This window comes from Ostrinia furnacalis, unplaced genomic scaffold (genome assembly GCF_004193835.3).
Source record: "Ostrinia furnacalis isolate ACB-3 unplaced genomic scaffold, ASM419383v2 OfSCF2157, whole genome shotgun sequence".
Lineage (NCBI taxonomy): Eukaryota > Metazoa > Arthropoda > Insecta > Lepidoptera > Crambidae > Ostrinia > Ostrinia furnacalis.
In genome coordinates this window covers 215,179-240,294 of record NW_021132396.1, presented here as the reverse complement: position 1 = coordinate 240,294, position 25,116 = coordinate 215,179, and the positions used below count along the sequence as shown (strand labels likewise).

Genomic DNA, 25,116 nt, shown 5'->3' with positions numbered 1-25,116 from the left:
TTGTTCAGCAGTGGATGGCTGAAAGAATGACAACTTTTTTCCATCTATAGTCACTATAGTGTGTGTAAAAATCAACAAAAACCTTGGTGAAAAACCTTACAGAGCTGTCGCCATACAAAAAAAAGTCTCACTCATCACACAACGGCTGGCCACAACAACAAAACCTCGCGTCTTCTGAGCATAAGTAAACCTCGCATGGCAGAAGTTATCAAGACGCTGCACATAATGATATGCGTATTACGAAAGAATTGGAAGCCATTAAGCTTTATTGTAGCTTGCAAGATATGAGGAATGCAGGGACAGGTATGCCTTGCTTTGACTCGCTGTAGAGGGGTTAAAAGCCACCTGCACACTGCAGTCTCTATTAAAATAGCTTGGAATTATGGGGTGGACTTTCGTAAAATCCGTTCTTAGTGAGCACCTACGTTCTAAAAGGAATGCAAAATTTGAGACTCCTCGCACTTGTTGTTTCTGGGATTTGGTGATGAGTGAGTGGTGAGTCAGTCAATCAGTGACCTTTCGCTTTTATAAATATAGATCCTAATGTAAAAACAATGGAGATGAAACATGATAGCGCGTGATGGGTATGAAATATGAATCCAAGGTAGGAATAATGGTAATATGACCTAGGTAGGAAGTAGGTAGTAGAGAAAACCTTAACGTAAGTGGTTCTCTCATAAAAAGAGCATTTCGTAGAGTACCTTTCTCTAGTATAATATTTGAAGCACATCTGGGAGTGGAATGCAATTTTCCAAATTAGAACTTCCAACTGGCCAAATCTAAAAATGTATTTTAAATTATGTTCTATAAAAAGGTACACACTGATTAAGATACATTACGCCTCTACGCCCACTTGACTGTTTACTTATGGCCTCTCTTTTTATTTGGTCCATCTTATTTCAATACTTATCAATAAAAAAAGTTCTTTCCCGAAAGGCAGTGTTGCCAGCTGCAATTATTAGGGCGAATATAGTGGTTACGAAGGGTTTAATCGTCGGCCATAATTACTATCCTGGTTGTTCAGAAATCGAGAGGTTTAATTCTATTAATTAAAGATCCCCTTCACTTATTTTACGTTCCTAAAAGGACGGTTTGTGCTTAAGGCGATTAGANGAGAAGTACCCAAATATTAATATAGGTATCTCCTTTCTGATCATATAATCGTAAAGAAAATAAATAACTTTTTTCATCCTTACTGAAAGCATTGATAACTTTGTATCACAAACTAGAAAGCAACATCATTAATGGCTCCAAAAACTGCTGTGCGAAACCGTGCGAATATCCAAATTACAAATCCCAAGGCACCAAACTATCCCCGACACTAGAACAATTTTCTCACATTCAAATTGTAGTTCCATCTCAAAGGGACGATAGCTGCACTTGATTCCGCGCGTCCCGCGAGACCGCACAACAAGTAGCGAGCTAAATGAAAAATAATTGCGCAGGAGTTCCGCGCTCAAAGGGTGTCAGCGAAAGGGACCGAGCTATTATAATACTAGCAACGAGATAGAGACAGAAAATTATACCATTCACTCGTTCTGGGATTTGTAATTGTTTATATTGGGAGGGCAAGTTACCTTGGGACTTGGGACCTGTTAATGTGAGAAAAATTGAGCAGTGAGTTCTCACACGTAAAAATTAATGGCTATTGCCATTCGTCCGATTTCTCCTCCAAGTGTTTTTGTCATAGTGATATTATTATTTTCAAAGATTCTCTAAGCGCCTTACACACAGCATCCCCCACGATGAGCCTCGCGCCACTTTTTAATCACTTTAAGTGCTTGCTACGATTTGCACTTCTTTATCGTGAATAGCTAAAGAAGAAGAATGGTGCTTCATGCAAAAATAATGTCTGATAGGACTCGGAGATGCTATGCAATTTTGGTAATTGTGTCACATTTCAAATATTATTAGTAGGTATGAGTTTTATTCACTTGAATTGTTTGTCAAAAATTCTAAAAAGTAACTCTCTCAGTTCCAACGCAACGCATCGGTATTTTAGTGGTTACAAAATAAGATTTGATTCCCAGATACACTGAAAATCACTTTTGGAGAAAAAAACTACTTTAGTGGACTCGTAATCCAATTGAGTCATATCGACACTTTTTTAGCTCTTAAATAAACTAAAACAGTGCTCAAGATGTGAAATCAGGTGATTCACATCTGAAGTTAAAAATAGTAGAAAAGCTTCCAATGCACTCTACTTTTCCGACAGACGATAGCAACTATACGAAAAGATATGAATGAAAGTATGCTTTTAAAATAGATAATTTTAATCAATATTCAAAGCTAATCGTGAAAATAGTCGTCGGATCTAGCGTGTCTAGTACTCCCGTGTCTATAGGCGACAGACACAAAATGCAGATAAATATGAATGGTATATTTTCAGAATAGAAAAAGCATTACGTGTGAAAGTTTGATCAAGGCTAATCGTGAAAACGATCGTCGGATCTAGCGTGTCCCGTGGGACGCGGCGACACTGCGCGCGCGCGGCTCCCACGCGATGCGACATGCTTGTCCGGTGTTATCGACCTTGATGGCGCTGTATCGAATTTCACTGACACGCTTAGATTGGAGACATGAGAAACAAAACTGTATTGACCTCGTTAAATAGTTTGTTTCGTCCTGAAATAATTCGAGTGGATACTTCAAACACAGGGACTTTATGTAGTTGTAATACGGGTTATTTTACAATAAAAATATAGGTGGTACTGAAACGTGATGTAGCTCAAGTAGGTATAAAGTGTACATGATGATTTTCCAGAAATTCCTTACTACTGAAATATGTTAAACATAAATGATTGTTGAAAATTGAAAGAGCTTACATTGAACATGATTAAATTAACACGAGAATGCAATAATATAAATAGTATACATCAGATGCGATTGTGGTCAAATAACTGCCTTGTTATGCATAAAAAAATATGTTTGGTAACACCTCCCTTAACTTTTCGTCTTTAACTTAAAAGCTCTATCATTAATTAATTAATCAGTAAAATTAAACTAAATAACAATATTCCGAGAACAACCAAAAATGGCGGATGATTTCGATGATAACCCTGCGATCGCCGGCGGGTCGGAGCGACCCGCGCTAAGTGATTACTTAATCCTCCAGCGCCGTGAACGGTCGCAATCAACGCGATTAACAGGCCCGCGCTAACCGTTCCATTACTTCGACGTTATTGTTTCAATTAGAGACCATTGTGGCCGTCGTTGGACACGCTGGCCGAATGGATCGCTGTGACTCGTTACCGTAACATCTGGGGATATGAGATTCAGATTGGGAGATTAAATGTTGTCTAACTTTATTTTGATAAAAAAATATTTTTATATTTAGACTAAAATTCTAACTTCTTAGGTTTGTCAATGCAAGGCCTTGTTCATGTGGACGTTTTTCGATTGTAGAGTCAAAATCTCTACTACAAATTGATCTTGGTTACCTACTTGTCCCAAAATAATACCTAACTTGGTAATTAAATATCATCCTTAACCGAAATAATTATTATCCTTAAAAAGTATCTTGACATAGTTTCTGGTCAATTTTCTGAAATGATTTCTACTATGTATGCTTTTTGTAGAGCACAGATTTTATGCTTTCACTTACAAAATGTGCTAACCATAATAGAATAACAATAGTACGGTTTGCCAAACAAGTGATTGTAGAAATCGAAAAGATAATGTGTGTTTTCACTGCTCATTTGCCATCGAGATGCACATTGACGCGTCTGATCGGCGCGTGCGCAGGCCGCGTGCCGCCGCGTGCCGGCCACCTGCGCCACTCGAGGGTTGAAATTAATCACACCACGACGCGCTATTACCCTGTTTGGATAGTGGCGATTTTATCTCGTTGTTTGTTTTATTGCAGACATGTTACGATTATTTGATTTCGAAAGATTGTTAGTGATCGACATTTTCAAAAATAAATCGTACGGAATAAAACAATTCTAATTTCTGAACTTTCTTATGTTACCTGTACTTTTTAATTAATTAACAAACATTACACAGGGTATAATTACCCTTAAAGTGAAAATTCCAATATCGGTTTTATGTAGGTAGGATGTTATCGAGTCAAAGATTTTTTCATTCTTCTTTCTTTCTTTCATACAACGAGCTATGCACAGGGTTATATTTTGTCCTATCAAAACCATTATAAATAGATCGGAGTTGTAACTTAGTTTACAATATTAGAAAGTTATGTTCGCAACTGTCTCTTTTGTGTAAATAATCTCGCTACCTTCACTAATAGAGGAACGCTCTACAGCCAAAACAGCCAGCTTGCAATATGAATGGAGGCATAATTCAGACGATCCCCCGGCGATCGGCGCAAGATGTAAGATCTAGCCGGATTGACATTTTGCTCGCCTCTCGGGCCGGCGTGTCAATCTTTATTGGCCGGTCCCGGCGCCGACGTCACGTGTCCCATCATACGCGACCGCCGCACTTGTTGCAATAACAATGAGACTGTCCGTTCCTACGCCGTCGGGCACACTCATGTTATTGGTTTCTGATTAAAGTTCAATCAGTGTTTACGAATGATCTTCGTACTGTGATATAACTGCATGGGTGTATCTAATGTGATATTTCTGAATTTATAATAGGAAAAGCTGAAAAACACGTTTGTTTTTCTGGCACAACATTATCGTCGTGGAATGTTAGCCACAAATCACAATTTCAAAACAGGTAGAGATAGATGCACACGCTAAAATGTCTTTTTAAAAATAACACACATAGGTCTTCTTTAAATACGAACAACGTACAAAATTACTGAATAACAGTTTAATAATTCTAACTAATCGCGCTAACTATGTAGTTACAGGTTCTAGTTGTCCAATGGTAAAGTGTTTATTTTTTCAATTTTCTAGAACTAATCTCTCTCGCCGCACAGGGATAACAATAAAACCAAAATGGTCTGTGATACAGAATTTATCGGCTTGGATGGTACGGTGCTTGATGGATTAAATTGCCCTATCCCTATGACAACGTGGGCCAGAAAAAATACGCTGTGTATTAAAAAGCAGCTGGTCATTTTTCAAGTGATTCCTTTTGTTCTGGCCGAGCAGGTGGACTTTTTGTGAAGGCAGCGGCTGGTTCGCTGAAAATGGTGCGTTTGTTCAGCGCTTACGGCTCCGAGCGCTGTTTGCTCGCCGCCTCTGATGAATTTGAGCAGGATTCCCGTGTTGAATTAGGACACGTACCTTTTATGTTTATTCTTTTGTAAAGTAAATTTTTGTTGATTAAGCTCGTGTATAAATTGGTGGACCTCGTCAAACTTCGCCCAATCAATTTTCTGTGTGAATTATGGCCGATTGATGTCGGTGTTTTTGTGATTCGATTCATCCGTAAATTATACCTTCGTAAGTACTTGATGAAATTAATAAATATCCTTGGACATTTTACACTGCGCCTCTAGTCCTATAAGCAAAGCTTGTACTATAGGTACTAGACGACGGGATAAACATACTTATATACTTTTTTTTTGTAAATACATATATATTATACATAGAAAACACCCAGACCCGTCACAGAAATTAAAATTCATCATTTCAATTTTTGCCCGGCCGGGAATCGAACCCGGGACCTCTCGGCATAGTAGTCCGTTCTGAACCACTACACCAAACGGCCGACAAATTAATTCCATAGGTAATCAAAAGCTCTACTCAATTTAGAGAAGATAGTAAAATTTTAACAAATCACGAGTAGGTATCAATAAAGACCATTTGAACTGTATTTAATTAACGAGCTCGAAATAAGTACCATTTTAACACTTGACAGCAATACATTCTTCAAAGGAGATGAAGTACAAAAACTCCATGAAATGAAAATTTGTGTTTTAAATATTATAACAAGCGTAAGCTGCGTTGTAAAATTCATTTCAGGCGTTGACTAAAAGGAAAATTTGCCATCGGAATGCAAAGCGAAATTTGGGGAATGAATATTAATAATTGAAAGGCGAGTGTGGCCGGTCCCTCCCGGTGCCTAACGGGTGCGTACTTACATTCAATTACGTTTATGTAGCTGTGCTCACAGCGGTTTGATATTTCAGTACTTTTATAAAAGTTAATTTCAATATGATCTTTTAATACTTTTCCAAACCAAAAAGTATGATTATACTTTCGTTCTCAAACAGAAAGTCAATGAACGTGTAAAGTTTTATAGCGTCAGAAAAACAATGCGAAGTACCTAATTATGTAAATGGTCTCTACTAACAATGTGTTCACGGCTAAGATAAAAGAGTTTACAGGGCTTGACGGTTTTAAATCCCCAATTAGTCACTGCTTACTAAATACCATACATTTGAATAGATTAAAAGATCATTGATACTTTCAAAAGAGCATCATCAATTTTCGGATCGCGTGCCAATTCGAAACATTCGTAGTTCAATTTCGTCAGATAACAATTACGTTTACGTTGTATTTACAGCAATAAATATAGCTGATAGCTATCCACGGGACGCTCCGGTTTTAATTGTAATACGCGAATTTGTATTTCGCAACGAGTTTTAATTATCAGGAGTCGCGCGAGCGTGAGTTACGCGACCGCGCGCGATATTTATGGCGGGCGGTCCCCGCGCCATCGCCATTCCAATACACTTTTTAACGTAATGAGCGCTTGCGCTGGGGTGCCGCTATATGTACAAAGCTACAGAAAGCTTTATATGTTTACCAAATAAACAGTAATGTGAGGTAGAGTCATTTCTTTGTCACAGTAGCCTCACAATCTGTAATGCCAGTGCACACGTTTGAAATCAAAAGTCAATAACGTCATTATTGCATAACTTGTTGTTATAGGTCAGTGTATAAACATTAAACGGGTATTGAATTCATAATGTAGGTATTTTCACAATGAATGTCTTCGAAACACATTCAAAGATAATACATATTGTATTCTCTGCTATAATCGGAACTACGACACATAAATTCTAAGATAATATCACACTAAACAAATGTCCCGATACAAGCTTTGAAATATACGTCCCGTAAACGAAAATAGAAGATAATGTCGGCATAAGTTTGTTCCATTCGAAACAATAAGAGCGTCGGTTTCGCCGAGGGCGTCATCTCCCAGAATATGATATAAGGTCGCGGAGTCACCGGTCGCCGCTGCACGCTACGTGATCAGATACTGCGGCGGCTCGCATGGCTCTGGATTGCATTAAACATTCAGGGCGCACACGACTCTCGCACCGACTCACATAAAAATGAGCGCTTATTATGAAATTAACTAGAGCTAACCGCGAAATGTCTGCTAGCTTTTTTTATGTAGGCAGCCGTCAGCCGACGCCGAATTACTGGACGCTAATTGGACTGTGGAAATGTGACGGACGGTGCGGGAAAGCTACATTCTTTTTTTCACCCTAGTACTGACGAAAATAACACCTTACGGGTATTTTTGTGTATGAACGTCCCCGTAAGGAGCGTGATTGGTGAAAAAATCTGTAGGTAGGCTCTACATGAAAATATAATAATATGCATGCAATCTAAGTAGATTGCTTTTAAGATCTGAGAAAATTCTAAGCTGAAATTCGAAAAGGGTTAATAATAGGTAGGTAGTTACCGTAATAGCTTTGTATTATAAACTTACGTAGATTTATAAAAATCTAGTTTACAATAAACTATCCACTATAAAACTTTTTAATTAATAATACCATCTTTCTGATTACGCCTCAAATAAAGCCACATCAAATCAAATTTTACTTTAAACTTTGAAAATAATTAAAGGATTGTGAAGAAAGGTCACGATTTTAATCCTCATCAGTCGTTTTAAGAGAAAAATCATAGTTTTCCTTTTTTGTAAATGTACCAACTCTTTTCAACTCCTGTTAACTGAGCCAGCGCAACGTTATCCTCAAGCAATTCTGCTTTATTTTTTGGAAAGGAGCATCTGATTTCGATATGAAGTTTTAGCTTTACAGTCTTACCTGTACCCTCGCTTCAGTGAGGTCTATTTTCATGGCGATTTCTTCCCTCGTGTAGATGTCTGGGTAGTGCGTCTCCTGGAAGGCTCGCTCCAGCTCCTTCAGCTGAGCTGACGTGAACGTGGTCCGGATTCGTCTTTGTTTTCGTTTCTCCGTCAGCGAGCCTTCGTGGCTGCCGTATACTTTGTAGGGAAGGCCAGCTGTAGAAAAAAGATGATTTTAGCGACAGCTATTGAAAAAGGTTTTAAGATGAAAATTTCCTAGGTTACTAGCTCTAGCTCAGACTAGAGTGAAATACAAAACCAAATAATTAAATGTACTGAAATGAAGGTTACCTCATATTGTCTTAATTTGTTCACTTATGATTATTTAATACGAGGATTTCATAAATCCTTTTCAAGTAGGTCGTATTTATGCCACGCTATATAAAAAATATTATTATAAAAAAATGTGAATCTATCATGATCTTAGATTGTTAAATAAATTACTATTTATAAATTATATGATATGACATAATGCTTTTCAAACATACTCCTTTCTGAAAAAATTATAAACTAATACTAAGGCTGAGTTGCACCACCTAACTTTAACCATAACCATAACGATAACCGATGCTTTTTGTATGGAGTTTCACAGATTTTTGACATTTGTTAAAGTTAAAGTAAGATGGTGCAACCCAGTCTAAGTACTGTCTAACTCAGCCAAGTATATTCAGCTAAAATTGAATTTCATTTTCTTTGTCTGGCTCTGGGTGACACATTATACCCAATTTTTAGACATTAGCTAAAACCAGTCTAGTACATAGAATATGTTTTTACTAAAATAACATGAACAATCTTATTAAACTCAAGTCGAAAACATGAAATAAAGAACTTAATAACCGACGACCAACTAAAAATATTACTTTCAGAGTACAATGTTGAATGAAAACAAAGTTGTGTGCACTGGGTCGGCCATTTTTGTCTCCCCTCGCGAGGAGCAGCCCTCGGCGGAATATACCTACGATACAAGTACATACTTGTTTGGGTACAACGCTTTTCCTGTCGCGGTTAACGGTTCACTTTTCCAGCGATTACAATCGTACATTATAGAAAAAGTTATAATTTAGAATCTAATGATTTATCAAATAGGTGTGATTTCTTAACATCATTAACAACGTTGAAGACCCTTTATGATCTAAGTTATTTATTACGTAAAGTAGTTTAATTTGTATCTCGATTCACTTAATAAAATGAAAGTTCTAACATTGATTATTATCTTATTTTTTTTTTTGTTAAAGTGCTATCGGTTTGCACTTACTATCGGAGCTAGTGGGTTACTCCGAGAGCAAGGCAGTGTTTATCTTTCCGGGCTATTTAGTGTTAATTATTATTTATTGAATTCTTTGAGATGGCTTACTATATAATGGATGAATGTGTGGAAGCTGTTGCTGGTTTCGTATTTTATAATTATTATCTATATTAGATTTGTTTGTAAGTAAATTAGGTTTTTTTCCATGCAATGTGTACGAATACATTAATTTTATACCCCAGACAATTTAGTGATGAGATATTTTTTTTGTGAAAAAATAACACGAATTAAATAACATCAGATTCTTGCATGGGAGTTTTGTAAGTCCATGGTTGGCCTCGTAGAAAGCCTCGTAGTCGTAGCTACGGATGTCGCCCGGCGTGCGCTGTGCGTATCGATCGTAGCGTGTAGCGCTACGCCGTAGCTGCTACGTGAGCGCTCTTTTTATTGCCAGATTACAATAAAATGTGGTTTTATATTTTTATTGGGCAAAGTAAATGTTTGATGTTAATTTTTTTATGCTTCTTATTTATTTCTATAACCCTGATACCTTGATGGTATTTCCAAGTTCGACTTATGTAGGTAATTATGATTGGTTATGAGGAGTCAACATGTTATGATCATCTCATCACATCTTCGTAATCAGGTAATCTTGAAGAGTCTAACGTTGGATAGGAGTTCAAATGATTCTAGGTTACAAACATTTTAAAACATATAATCATATGCATATTCAAATTTTTACTGCGCGAGTAACATCGAATTTAAGGTGCCATCATTCCTCTATCATCATAAACGATTGCTTTAATTTTTGGCTTTCGATTTTAAGATGTTTTTGATTTCGATTTTAAGATGTTGTTAATTTTTGATTTTNGCTATGTCGGTTACTTTGGTTCTCCTACGGATCTCCTCATTTCTGATTCGATCACGCAGGGAAACTCCGAGCATAACCCGCTCCATCGCCCTTTGGGTGACCTTGAGCCTTCTTATGAGGCCCATAGTAAGCGACCACGTTTCGGATCCATATGTCAACACTGGCAACACATTTTATGTCATGGGATCTTAATTTCCCATAACATAAAAACCTATTCTTATTTTTTCGCCAAAAATTATTTGAACGCTCAGTTTGAAAGTTATTCTACCATTCTTAGGCTGAGTTGCACCATCTCACTTTAACTTTAACAAACGTCAAAAAGCTGTCTCAAGCTCTATACAAAAAAACATCGGTTTTCGTTATAGTTAGGTACGGTTAAAGTTAGTTGGTGCAACTCAGCCTTAATTAATTTTGATTTTCGTCATTATGTAGACTGGAAGAGATCGCTTTGTAGCGATAAGACCGCCTAAATTGTGCCTTTTTCTTTCTTACGTGAATTATGTAGTGGTAGAGTGTGCTCTATATCTATTTATGTAATGGGAGTAGTAACTAATATAACTTTTGCTTAGTTGTGAGACTATATGAAGATCAAAGATTGATTGAAATTTTCTGGATTCCTAAACCCCGGGGTTTAGCAAAACCACCACAAAATGGCGGTTCACAACTACCAAGAAACGGGGTCATCTGTCTAGCTGATAAATTCCCCGGATATCTTATATCACTTGAAGTAAACAGGACTGATCTAACTTTAAGTTAGGTCGTAATTTAGCGGAGGAATTGGAATGTTTCGGGACTTTCAAGAAACCTTAAAACAGATGAAGGTTAGATTATAAAACTTAATTAACTGAACTTGTTCTCAAAAATGTAAGACGTATTTTAATCGGAATTATAATGTCTAGGTTTCAGATAATTATGCCATTATAATGTTTAAAATTCCGGGAGCTTTATTTAAAGTAAGTTAGTTTTATAGGTCAGAATAAGAGCTTTTTAAAAGCTGATTGCAATACGACAATCTCTTTTTCTACATAGTTGGTAACTCAAAACTATTTTGGTTTTTAAGCTTCTAATATTGAATGTAAAATAAATAAAAATGCGTAGTTTTTCCAGTGGGTTTAGTTCCATAAAGTTAGGTCAGGTACCTACTTTTGACGAAACAGTCGATTTTCTAACCGACCCTTTTTCTTTGCGGTCCAGTGTTTTATTTCAAACAAAAAAGAACTTTTTCCTAAAGTTTCCGCGGAAGTCTCGATATTACATCAATAACTGTAATATCTAGTGTCGTGTGACACGCCATGCGCGGGCGCAGATCGTTGCGCAAGCTCGCGAAACACAATGGCGGCACTTTCTCCCAATTGAAAGGTCAATAACCATCAATAAAGCGGGAATGGGTTGTAAGCAAGAGAGGAAAATCCAGTAGGGTTTTGTATAAATTGTTTCTTTTTTAAGAAGGACAAAGCAGGTTCGTTCGTTTCTGCCACATGACGTCCACTGCTGGACAAAAGCCACCAAAATTTTTAGAACGACCGGTCTTGCGCTGCCCGCATCCAGGTACTTCCCGCGACCTTCATCAGATCGTCGGTCCACCTACTAGGTGGCCGGTTCACTACGTCTTCCGACCCGTGATCGCCACTCGAGAACCTCATGTGAGATGCAGTCTAAGATGGTACTTACTTACCTACCTATTCTCACATTGAAGAGGCTTGTTTAGGAGGTAAAAATAGCAAATTCTTGCGTGGTTTAGAATTTCGACTGAAGCTCGCTTCCATCTTGCCTGAACATAAATTTCCATGAGGTTAGATGTAGGCTAGTAGTTGTAGACTATATTTTATAAATTACAGATGTACCTACTTATGTTGTAATTAAAATTTGAACGAGTTTAATAACCGGAGGCAACCTCAACTATCTTTGGATACGCAACGAAATTAATCATAAAATAACCTCTTTTTTGAAGTCCGATTAAAACGATTGACATACAAGCAAGCAAATCTTCTGTATTTATCTACACTATGGGATATGATGGCACTAATCGCTTCAACACGATTTGATGCGTGAGAGATTAACTTCAGTAAAAACTCTTGACATTTTGGGATACTTAAACTTGATATTTACAATGGTTCAACCGGTAACTGAATATCAAATTAAACTTCGTAATAATAATATGAAGTTTAATTTGATCCGTTTCCGCTTCAATTACTCTTTTGCCCTCTTTTTTCGCGAGTTAAAATGTAGGTATCTAAAATAAAATATTTTAATATTGAGCTTTGAGAAATACATTACATTTCTAAAGGGTTCTTTGGGAAATTAATAATTATCTGTACAAAAAATCCTAGATACGATAAAATAATAAAAATAATGCTTTTTAAGGGTAGTCTGTTATATTCATACGTTTTCAATTTTCATGTTTAAACTAGAACTTAAAGAAGAACTAGACAAAAAAAACTGTTTTTATGCAGTCAAGTTTATATTACAATCCAAATCGTACGCCACTGGTTAAAGCCAGTAACTAAATATAGCCAATGATCGAATCGTGGACCGACGACATAGTAAATGTAGCAGGAAGGCGCTGGACGCAGGCCGCTACCAACCGGGCAACATGGAAAGCATTGGGGGAGGCCTATGTTCAGCAGTGGACGTCCTATGGCTGAGATGATGGGCTGGGGGGGTAGGGTAAAAAGATTATGAGACATGTAGAGGCTCTTTAAGAGCAAAATATTTGAAGATTTGTTAGTACCATAATAGTCTAAACAAATAAAGAAATTTTGACTTTTGACTTTGATGATGATGAAATAGCAAATACAAACAAAATAATGCTTTAGCTCCTTTCTTAGTCTATCAGCTATTATTTTATTAGCTGCGTAGACAACCCCGTAGACTGCCAAAATAACAGTTCTAAAACAAACGTAACAGCACATTTAGATATTCCAAATGATCCATAAAGTTTTGGAGGACGTAACATTTAGTGAGAAGACAACGGAAAAGGCGTAGAATGTTTTTAACACTTATATCCAATTGGATTTGTAGCAACTTAGCTCTCATTTCATATGAAATTTCTAACATAGCTAAAGTAACTAAAATAACTGTATTTGTTTTAATATGTAACTAAATAGCTAAAATAACTGTATTTGTTTTGAATATTTTCAGAGTACATTCCTATTTTATATCTGCTGTGATAAAGACAAATTAATAAAACAGTGTAGAGTCGATACAATATTTTATTTTTAGGCCCATGTGCTTACACTCGTACTTACCATGTTGTACTTTTTTATGCCTATCTTTTTTAAATAAGTACAATGTAATATATATATGTTATACAAATTGTATACCTACACGAAAGTAATATAATACTAAGTGAAAGACATAAATATTGAAAAAAAAAATGAAATTCAGAAACTTGAGTCATTAAGCCATTTTTTTATATCTAAAAAGCTTCACTATTAACGGCATAGAGATAATAGAGCAATAGTATTGTAACTGTCTATGCTATTTCCCTTCTCAAGCTGGGTGCCCGTTAATTTGCTGACAGAGAAAACATTGGGCCTTATCTGGAGTTGCCAGACTCGATCCATCATGGCGACTGAAGACTTTTCAAGCAGAAAATTGAGTGCTATTGATAATATTCGGTTTGAGTTCGATTGGCATATATACAGGGTGTCGCTTTAACTATGGATCAAACAAAAATTTTACGGGTATCTATGCAACAACTTTTACCAAGAGAAGGAAGTTTAAATTTTACAAAAAATAAATTAAAATTAAACATTAGTAATCAAATTAATATGGGGAAGTCAAATTATGATTTGGAAGAGATAGAGACTTATAATCACTATACAGGGTATTGAAATAGGGTACATTCCAAATAAGACGTGCTAAAGTAAAGAACGACCCAATAATTTTATTAAAAACTAGCTTTCCGACCGCGGCTTCGCCCGCGTGGAATTTTGTCTGTCACAGAAAAACAATTCTTCTTCTCAGTCGGTACAATCTTGTCAGAGTGGTCGTGGTCATCATTTTGAATCACGATTCAGAGTGATGTTCCTCGTAATACGGCGCCATTCCTCGCGGACTGCAGCTTTCCGGGTACTTTCGCTAACCGAGCACTTAGTTGCGGCCTTGAAAAACAATATCACGCGCGTATTTGCTCACCGTTTAGACCTACCCTGGACTATGACAAACATTTTAAAACCAAAATCAGCTCAATCGGCCCAGCCGTTTTCGAGTTTTAATCTGACTAACGAACATCAATTAATTTTTATTTATATAGAATAGTAAGCAGTCACAACTTTTAAAACATTAATCTGTATTTAATTTTCAATTTTCTCTTTTATGTTGTTATACTCTGCTTCAGTGGTCACAGAAAAACAGATTTTCTAAGTTATCTTTATAATAAACTAAGTTTACAAACTTGTACCAACTCGTTGTTGTCATGCAAAAAGTTATCCGTCCATAAATAATAGACTCGGTTTGTGTTTCTTTGAACGTTATGAAAATGTAATATTTATTTCTCATCCGTATTATTCCTAGAATGCCGCATTGAAATTAGCTTCAGAAGCTTCTCGCTTCTGTCTGAACAAAAAATAAGGGCAATAAATAAGTCTACACCCGATCGGGCACAGAGTATGAGGAGTCAGAAGACCCTATCCGTTTAAAGAGCACTATAAGTTACCTAATATATTCACAATTCATTTGCAATCATGAAAACGTGAGCAGTGGGTATTATAAAAGTATTTAGTATCTAAACAGGTAGGTATACACTTCATTTTCAATCATAATGGGGCAAGCTGTTGGTAGTTTCAAAGTAATATCTACTGCCCTTTTCCGGGGGAGAAAATGTCTTGACTCTTGCCCATACTGCTGCAGTGGTGCTACAGTAGGTTATGTGGGCCTAATTGAGGAATAGGAATCAATGCCATACGAATTATCTACTGCCTACCTTAAAAAATTTATAATGGGTTATTCCGTATTCGACCCATGACAACTCAACCCATTTCTTCACTCATCCCAAATATAGGGTTTTATAGGGATACTTATGTCTACTTTTATCTTCATTCCTGCTGTATCGTATGTGTACATTGTTAATGCATAAAAATTTACTCTTTATTTAATAGAACAAACAGTAAATCAACAGTGATTTGGTCAGTTTGGTGAACAGGTCTACTACAGTAGACCTTCTGTGCTCTATAATCTATGACCCGGGGTGGAGATACGGCAATAAATTGAAAAGCAAACGCGAAAAGCAAACAACAACAGAGTGTAGGGGCTCGGTAATGACGAGTTGACTCCAGGACAAACGAGCTAAAGGCCTGTACACATTCCAGCCATAGACAATAAAGCCAATATTATATGTATAGTATATAAAAGCGAAAGGTCACTGACTGACTCACTCGTCACGAAATCTCAGAAACTACAAGTGCTAGGAGTCTCAAATTTTGCATACGTACGAAGTCGCGGGCAGGCGCTTGTAATATAATACACAACTCCATTCATTTCCAAAGTAATGAAGGCTTGTAGTAACTAATACAAAGGATCTAAACTTATGTCAATTCAATTTTTGACGAGTAAAATCGATAACAATGCTACACATTTTGTTGAAAAAAAAATTGCAATCTAAGAGCCAAAGCCCACGATGCGTTGCGACGCCGCACGGCAAAGATTTCGCTATTCACGCCGCGGCGCATCGTGTGATTCCTATGCCACAGTTTATAACATCGTTTTATCCACGAAGACGCGCCCCACCAATTTTTGGTCGAGGGAAGCGCGGGGTGTGTGTGTTTGATCCGAGCAATCTGAGCGTCATTATTGTAGTGTGCGTGTGCACTCATGGGTAATTTAGCGTGTACCGATTACACTCAAACATTAGCAGAAGAATGGTGGGGCACCTCTTCGTAGATGAGACGATTTCTATGTAGACGACGGAGCGTCTGCGCTCTACCGTCGCACCGTCGTCGCAATGCATCGTGTGCTTTGGCTAAAACTAAACACCTTTGCTAGAATGTCCTTCTAAAATCCTCACAATGTCCTGCAGGTAAAGGTTGACATTACTTTGAGTGGCATTTTAGATTCTGCGGTTTTTTAAACGCTTTATGATAAATGAATCTTTAATGGCCTTACTGGTCTAGTCGTTTGTTCCAAACTTTGACAAAGCCCTTGAGATCCAACTTGAACTTTCCCCAGAGAGCACTTGACCCTTGACAATAAGGGCTGTCATTTTCTCTCACCAGTTGGCGCTACTGTCATAGGCACTAAGTGACAGGTCCTTTCGCTAATCGTCCAAAGTAATTCGACCAACTTAAATGTTGGTAGAGTTTGCGAACTTTGTATGAGGGATTTTTTTTTAAATTAGATTTAAGTTATATTAGGCTAGAATTCTGAAAGGGCCTTTCACAATTCGAAAGCTTCGCAACGACAATAGCCCATTTAACTGTGTCGATGTCGAACTGCCGATTCGTATCGTTTGTGGTTAACCCACTCCTATCTAGCAAAAGCTAAGTGTATTTATTTATGTCATAAACTATTATTATTCAAACACATTTGTACCAAACTCAAGTCCCCAAAAGACAGGACAACCTAGTTTGGGGACTACTAGTAAGTCACCTGAATTCCGATTAGTTTATCTACTTTGTAAACTTATGTAACTAAAGTGCATTTTTCTGGAAATAATTTTATTCTTTCTTATTCTTATGTTTATTGCACATACGATCATCTTCTGACTGAACGGAACGTTTTGAACGCTCAACGCTCTGATAAAAACTGAAGTCTCATTTTCATCGTTCTTTCAATATTTAAACCGAATCACGAAGTATCATTCTTTCAATATTTAAACCGAATCACAAGCTGAAAATTCTACCCTCGAGTGTACTATAGTACTTAATCATAATCATTTAAGCGTCATTTTATAATGCAGACCCTGAAATGTTAGTCTTTTGCATAATTTGTTAACCTGATTGAATTTCTAGCAGTATACATAAGCAATGCTTGGTCAAGCTTGTAATTACAAATACACGCGAGCCCTTGTTAATTAGTTACTGTTGCTGTAATGACGGCACTTCAAGCTAAATTATGTGGCATGTAATATGTTGTAATAGGTACTACTTTGCATTTAAAAAATGTAGAGTATAATGTGCTAAAAATTAAAAAAGAAATACTCAGGCTGAGTTGTACCATTTTACTTTAACATTGACAAACGTCAAAAATCTGTCAAATTCTACACAAAAAGCACCGGTTATTGTTAATGTTACGTTTGAAATTAAGTGGTGCAGCTCAGTCTCACCTTAACGCTGCAACTATCAAGAAATTTATTTTTAAAAACTGAACCTTTAGAATTATTTAATGTAGTTAACTAGAATAAGACAGATAGTAAAAGTTTTATTAATTATGCCAATTTATTTTGTTTCAGGTAACTTACAAAAGGCAACTTAATTGAAACAACACAATACAGAATCAGTGCACGTGTAATTCAGGTAAAATATACTTCAGTCAGACATGTCTCCATTCATTCAAGTGGTGTTTACTTAAAAGCCGATTTAATTAATTGTGGTGATTTGTCACGTACTTAATTGAAATAACATCAAACGAATAAACATAATATAGTTTTACGCGTAGAAATCAAACCTAGAGCTAAAACCTCTGAGAGAATTCCAGTCCTACCACTGGATCACAGAGTGCATTGGTATTACATAACTAGTGAAAGTAAAATAACATATCTAGCATTTTTTGCACACAAATTGCGAATATATTCTCACAACCTTTGCAGCAACTTTAGGTAAGTTTTTTGCCGTGGAATGGATCCAACTCAAACAAAATGTAATTCGTAACTATCAAAGAACTCTGCAACTTATTAATAAGTAGGTACGGTAGTCATAACTTCTAACCTTTAATACTGCGACAGGCAATCTTCGTGGAAACTTTTCCTTTGGAAATAGCAATGAAAGTAGGGATGCGACGTGAACTATCGATCAAATTGTTGGCATTGAAAAAATATGTTGATAATAACAACTACTATTGTCAAAATAATTTAGGCGAAGAATCACCGCTTTCGGGAGAAAGATGGCGCCACCGCCACTGTAAACATCGGCTCTGTGTATTTTATCCAATAATAAATGCATCGAAAGTTCTCTGAAGTTGAAAATATACTCAAATCGTGAAAAAATAGTGCGGACATATGTGGAAATGTTTGTGACAATAAATACCGTGGGACAGTGACAATATCTTAATAAAATGACACCAAAGAACTATGTGAACTTGAACAAAAATGTGTGATTTGTGATTAACAACCTAAACACTNCCCCAAGGGTGGAAAATTGGGGATGAACTTTTTTATACGCAATATTTTTAATTTTTAGTTTTTTTTGTGTTCACGCATTTGAAGTCGGTTTTATTTTTTTTAAAAGTTAATTATGTCGTTCAAATATTTTTATATGGTGTTTTGTCGCATGCAGTTTGGTAAACTGATTTCTTTACCATATAAAAATATCAGTCAACGTCTGTAAGATATAGTCGATTGCACAGGAATGTTCACCTCAGCGCTCGAAAGTCGATCGAAAGTGCATTATTACTGCATACTTTTTTAAATGGCGACCTATTCAGTCGTGATAAGGTCAAGAGTGTAACATTCCTGTGCATGTACTCGTACCAATCAATAAAGTTGGCGCTTGATCACCATAAGGCTTATATTATNCCAAAGAACTATGTGAACTTGAACAAAAATGTGTGATTTGTGATTAACAACCTAAACACTAAATGACAAAAGAAGCCGTAAACAAAACATACTTCGAACTGTGGAGTGATAATTACCAAGATTAAACGATAAACAATTATTAAAATTACATACACTATAATTCGCGAGTGAAGGTGTAACGATAATTAAGTTTATAAACACTACCCGAACCCAGAAAACGATCAAATCACACGAACGTCGAATCAGATGCTTATTTACGCCACTGGTCTGTAAGACGAATTGGCGCAATGGCGACTACCTCTAACTAATTGCTGAACAGATAGATTCAAGGGGACCAAGATCGAATCCCGCTGACACTACTTTTTTTGCTTTTATTTTTTTGTTTTTATTTTTTTTTTTGTCTACAAATTTAACAAAATGGATATATTTTGCGGTGGCTGCCTTCAAAAAATACCGGACAAAAGATTTTTAAAATGCGCAAGTTGTCTACAAACTTATGATCTTCAATGTGCAGTTATCCCAGAAAAACTGTTCCTTAATGTCATGTCAACTGAGCGTAAAGCCGCATGGAAATGCCCTCTATGCAAAGCTAAACAACCAAAATCAGACAATAAAGATACACCAATTAGACCACAGCCACAACAGGGCAAAATAAACAATGATTCTCCGAGCTCCTCAAGCTATTATGAAACAAATCAACATTGTAATGTAACAATACGAAGAAAAATACCGCAAATAGACATTGATGAATCAGTAATATCCGAATCAGAGGAACAGCTTGATTCCTTTATAGGAGATACCCAGTTAATACAAAATAAAAACACTACAAGTCCTAATATTTGTGATACTATAGAACTGGAACGCCATAAATTTTGTAGTAAAATAGAAGAATTGGAAGCGAGAATTCTCACACTTGAAGAAAAGCTACAAACAGTTGATAAAGAAAATGAAAACCTATCATCAGAAAATCGTATACTCACTAAAAAAGTTCAAGAATACGAACAAAAAATGAAAAAAATGGCGAATGAACACTCAGTGCTAAAGGGTAAAAACACAAAAAAGAAAACACAGACTTCACATAAAGCTCTAATAGATTATTCCCCAAAGGAAGAAACATCCAAATTAGATGTCAATCCTAATTCTACCCCATCAACACAAGAGACTAAAAAAAGCTACATACCCACAAAACAGGAAAAGATAAAAAATAAACTTTGCATTTTAAGCACATCAAATAAACACTGGATTTTGAAACTGATCGAACAATACAATATTGACGAACAATTTTACTATTGTAATCATCTCATAACGGACGGTGGAGTAACGGAACTACTTAATGGAATTGAAAAGAAATTAACCGACTTCAAAAAGAATGACTACTGCATTATCCTGATAGGAGAATCTGACTTTAACTCAACAAATGACTATACTGAACTAGTATACACAATAAGGGAAGCTACTCAACAATTACAACATACCAACATAATCATAGCGGTGCCTACCTACATATGCGGAGCCGTCATCTTCAACTGTAGAGTCGAAATATTTAACAGCCTTCTGAATCTCGACGTGCAAACTCACAAACATGCTCTATTAATCGACTCTAATCTACATTTGACATATGATATGTTCTCACCATATACAGGCAAAGTAAATAAACAAGGCATGTCATGTATCTTCAGGGAAATTATAAATAACTTGAATCAGAAAAGCCACGTTCCTAATATAAGTAACCCGGAAGATAATGCGGATGAAGAAAGGAATAATGTAAATACAACTTTTTTTCGAGTATAACTACATAAATATCTTTCACCAAAATATATGTGGTTTGCTCAATAAGTCTGATCTACTGTCGGTATGCATCGAAGACCTGTATACGGATGGATGCGACTTGGACGCTATATGTTTAACTGAACACTTTATGCTCGATGAAGACACAATTCACATGACTATGAGTAACTATAACCTCGCAGCAAATTACTCAAGAGACAGCCGAAGGGGAGGTTCCTGCATTCTCATTCGTCGTGGACATGAATACAGAACTATTAACACCTCAAAATTCTGTGTTAAATGTGTACTTGAGTGTTGCTCTGTTGAACTTATACGAAACAATATAATTATTGTGTGTATTTATAGGCCACCAAACTCTGACTTTGATCTGTTTCTTGAAAAAATGACTCAATTACTAGATTATCTTAGTCATTCTCACAAAAAGAAAATTGTAATTTGTGGAGATTTTAACATTAATATTCTCAACAAAAATAGAATGTGTATAGATTTTGAGCACCTGCTCCACAATTATAATCTTAAATTGCAAATTAAAATACCAACTAGGCTAAGTAGTAAGACCTGTATAGATAACTTTGCCACTAATATCTGTCATTGTAAAGCTGATGTACTTGACCTCAACCTATCAGACCATTCAGCACAATTACTAAAATGTCCAGTCAATAAAAAGTGTCTAATAAGTCGATGGCGTATTCAAAAACGGGATTTTTGTAAGGAAAATTTTATAAAATTCCACAACGCTATAGGAAGCTTAAGCTTTTCCGAGATCTATAAGCATAACAACGTCAATGATGCATATAACTCTCTATATGAGACGATACGCATGTTCTATGATTTATGCTTTCCTTTCAAACTAGTTAATATAAACATTAGAAAAAAACAAAAGTGGATTTCTCGAGGCATTAAACTCTGCAGCAAAAATAAAAGAAAACTCCTCTGGAATTATAGAAGATCACCCAACTTTTTGAATAAAACCAGACTTCAAAATTACACTAAACGCCTCAAAAAAATTATCTACTTAACTCAAAAAAGTCAAAATAATTTTGCTATACACTCAGCACGCAACAAATCCAAAGCTACTTGGGCAGTTATTAATAATAAAAAAGATAATTTCCCACGAGAATCAATTAAAAAAATTACTTCTAATAATGGTAAAATTTTAATAAACTCTTCTGACATTGCTAATTCCCTTAATAATTATTTTATAGACCAAGTAAATTTGACATCGAAATTGACATTAAAATCTAATAACATTGACATGAAAACTAAATCAAACATCAACTCTATTTTTATGATTCCAACTTGTGATCTAGAGGTGCGCAGCGTTATCTGTTCCCTGAAAAACACTAACAGCGTGGGCTACGATGAGTTAGATACAGCGGCAATCAAATGTTGTGCTGATTATCTGGCTCCACCATTATCATTTATCATAAACTTATCCCTTAGCCAAGGAGTATTCCCCGAGGCATTTAAACTGTCTATTATCAAACCAATTTATAAAAAGGGAGACAAAACCGATATGAAGAACTACCGACCTATAGCTCTTGTGCCTGTCTTATCAAAAGTATTCGAAAAAATAATACACAACAGACTTAACTCATTTTTTGAGAAACATAATATATTTACTTCACAACAATATGGCTTCCGTCAAAATAAATCTACAAGTATGGCAATCTTTAACTTACTTAAACTAGTCACTGACTCTATGGACCAAAGGGAGAACGTATGTGCCATATTTATGGATATGTCCAAAGCCTTTGACTATGTTAACCATAATATACTCTTACAGAAGCTATATCACTATGGCATACGTGGAATTGCTCTGAAACTACTGGAGTCATATCTTAGCAACAGAAAACAACGAACATCTATCAAAAGTATGTCTAACCGAACATTATTTGAAAAAGAATACTTATCTGAATGCAGAGATCTTGAGTACGGTGTTCCCCAGGGAACAATACTAGGCCCTCTTCTATTCATAATTTATATAAATGATTTACCAGCTAATATCGAACATCCTATGACATTGTTTGCTGATGACAGTACAATTATAATAAAATGTAAAAACAAAATGACATATGAGAATGAAATTACAATAGCGCTAACTGACATAATTAAATGGCTTGACTCAAATAACTTAAACATTAATATAGATAAAACTAAAATAATTCATTTCCGACAGTACACTCAAATACCAAACATTACTATTCGATATAAAAACGTAATTATAGAACCAGTCTCAACAACAATGTTTCTTGGCTTAAATATAGATTATCAAATTAAATGGATAACTCATACTAACAATCTGTGCACCCGCATAAACAAGTTTGTGTATGCACTAAAATCTCTATGTAAAGTAGCTGATTTGGCGACAGTTCTTACAGCCTACAATGGATACGTCGCTTCTATTCTACGTTATGGAATAGTTTTTTGGGGCAACTCCACAAACATATTACAAGTCTTTAGAGCCCAAAAGAAATGTGTGAGAGCTATAAAAACTCTAAAAAGAATGGACAGCTGCCTACCACATTTTATAGAACTAAAAATATTGACAGTACCATCCCTCTACATTTTTGAAACTGCAATGTTTGTTAAGAGAAATCCACACTTGTTTCCCACAATATCCTTTGGGCAATTGAAAAAGAGTAGACGTCATGGTCACATTTTAAGTGCACCTGTCTCAAAAACTGCTTTAAAACAAAAAAGCTTCTTTAGTATGGCTCCAAAAATTTACAATAAATTACCACAGACACTAAAAGACACAAATATTCAGATATTTCGCAAGCAGCTGCTATCCTTATTATTAAGCAAAGCCTACTATACATTGACAGAGTTTTTAACTGACAAATTGTAAGATTCTTGACCTTTTTTTTTATGTTTAAATGTTTATGAAATTGTTACTGATTGGACATTACTAACTTACTTTTTATTTTATTTAATTTCTACTAACCTAATACGACTCAATGATGTTATGTAAATTTGTACGCCGACCTTGGGCCAAACATAGTGATACCGACTTAATTTTTAACACCTGTAATATGTTATTTACCTATGTTCCACAAATAAACGAATTTGATTTGAATTTGATTTGATTTGATTCGATTTCAAGCAAGTAAGTAAAACTGAAAACTTTACAGCTATTATCTAAATTGCATCAACCTGAAATATCCCACCGAATTAACACAGGCCGTAAAGGAAATCCCATGAAACCGTAACTGACGTGGGCATTACGGCTCCGGTCGCATGGGCCGGCCGCCGACCGCACGCGCAGCGACAATTACCTCAAATGAACCAGAATTAATCGAGACTCGCTTCTTGGCCGTGCTGCGGTCTCATTTGCATTATTAATAGAGGCTGGGGAGGGCGGGCGCACCGCGTGTCACTGCCCTCCCTCCCTCCTACCCCCTCCGCAATTTGCGGGACCTAATGAAGAGGATCTTGGCAAGATGTTTCTGTTCATAAGATGTTTAATTTGAGTTTGCAGTTCGTGGGTCAGGCCCGCTCATTGTTATTGCAGGCTTGTGTTTTATCGGACAAGGCGGAGCACCTTTGTGCTTGATTCCGTTTCGTTACGGCTCGGTCTCGGTCACAGGCGGTTGTATGGGAGCTCTTTCAGTCGATTGAAAAGGCGTGGTCGATATTTGCGATCGCTTTATTTATGACATTATGCTGAAGTTTACATGTTATCGGTTAGTTATATTTTTTTAAGTAATAAACACATTTATTAATTGTATTAAATACCTATAGAGGAGTTCAATACAGTGCCTAAAGGCAATTAGATAATGCCTACCTAACTTTTTTAAGTGATATTTTGAATGATTATATACCTATCGTTAAACTAATTTCAGCCAATCTGTTATACTGTTGTCTCTATGTAATGAAATAATGCCTTAAAACGAAAGCATTTAGTTAGAGTTACTTCGGATAATTTAGGAGAGTGATTTATTTAACTATTTAGTATTCATAGATTTCTCTTTCGCGGAGTAAAATTATTATGTATTATCCATATTATAACAGCTAACAAAGTTTAAATACCTAATCTAAAATCATTCTGAGGGCGATAGTTTCCGTAAAAACTCACAACTACCTTCAACACGTTGTTCGAGTATTTGTACACACATTATAAATTCATTCACACGCCGGGCGGCTTACGAAGCAAGTCACGTGCTTACGTAAGACGCTCACGCGGTAACACGTGGCACTAATTAATCGTCAGAGACCGATTAATTCACAGGTGATATGATCCGTGACCCCCCTCCCCGCTGCCGCCCCCTGCTAATTACAAGACGGCGAGACTGCTTGAAGGGCGCTAAGGACCTCTCCAACGCTCGGATGTAAGACTCCCATTGAAAAATTTATTACTGTTATTGTAGGTTATGTATTGAGATAAGTTAGAAAAATTTTCAGATGGAACGTTATTATGTGAGAAAATATGAATAGCCATTTCTTGAATAATTTTCTTGACATATAGGCACACCTGGTAAATCTTCGATCGAATGTGTGATTGCGTAAAGTGGTTATTTTACCTGCTCGAGGAATAAAGACGAGGCTTATGTTATGATCCACAATTTGGTGACTACGTTA

At 36.2% G+C, this 25,116-nt stretch overlaps 1 protein-coding gene across 1 annotated transcript in view; it reads right to left on the bottom strand.

Annotated features, from left to right (window-relative positions):
* Positions 1 to 6,700: 6,700 nt before the first annotated feature.
* The window catches only part of LOC114354739 (paired mesoderm homeobox protein 2B), a 30,922-nt gene continuing 12,506 nt past the window's right edge, over positions 6,701 to 25,116 (bottom strand). Inside the window, exons 2-3 of the mRNA XM_028307282.1 lie at positions 7,919 to 8,115; positions 6,701 to 6,718 (exon numbers count right to left, since the gene is read on the bottom strand). Of these exons, the coding sequence (XP_028163083.1) occupies positions 6,701 to 6,718; positions 7,919 to 8,115 (215 nt within the window). The remainder of the gene's footprint in view (positions 6,719 to 7,918; positions 8,116 to 25,116) is intronic.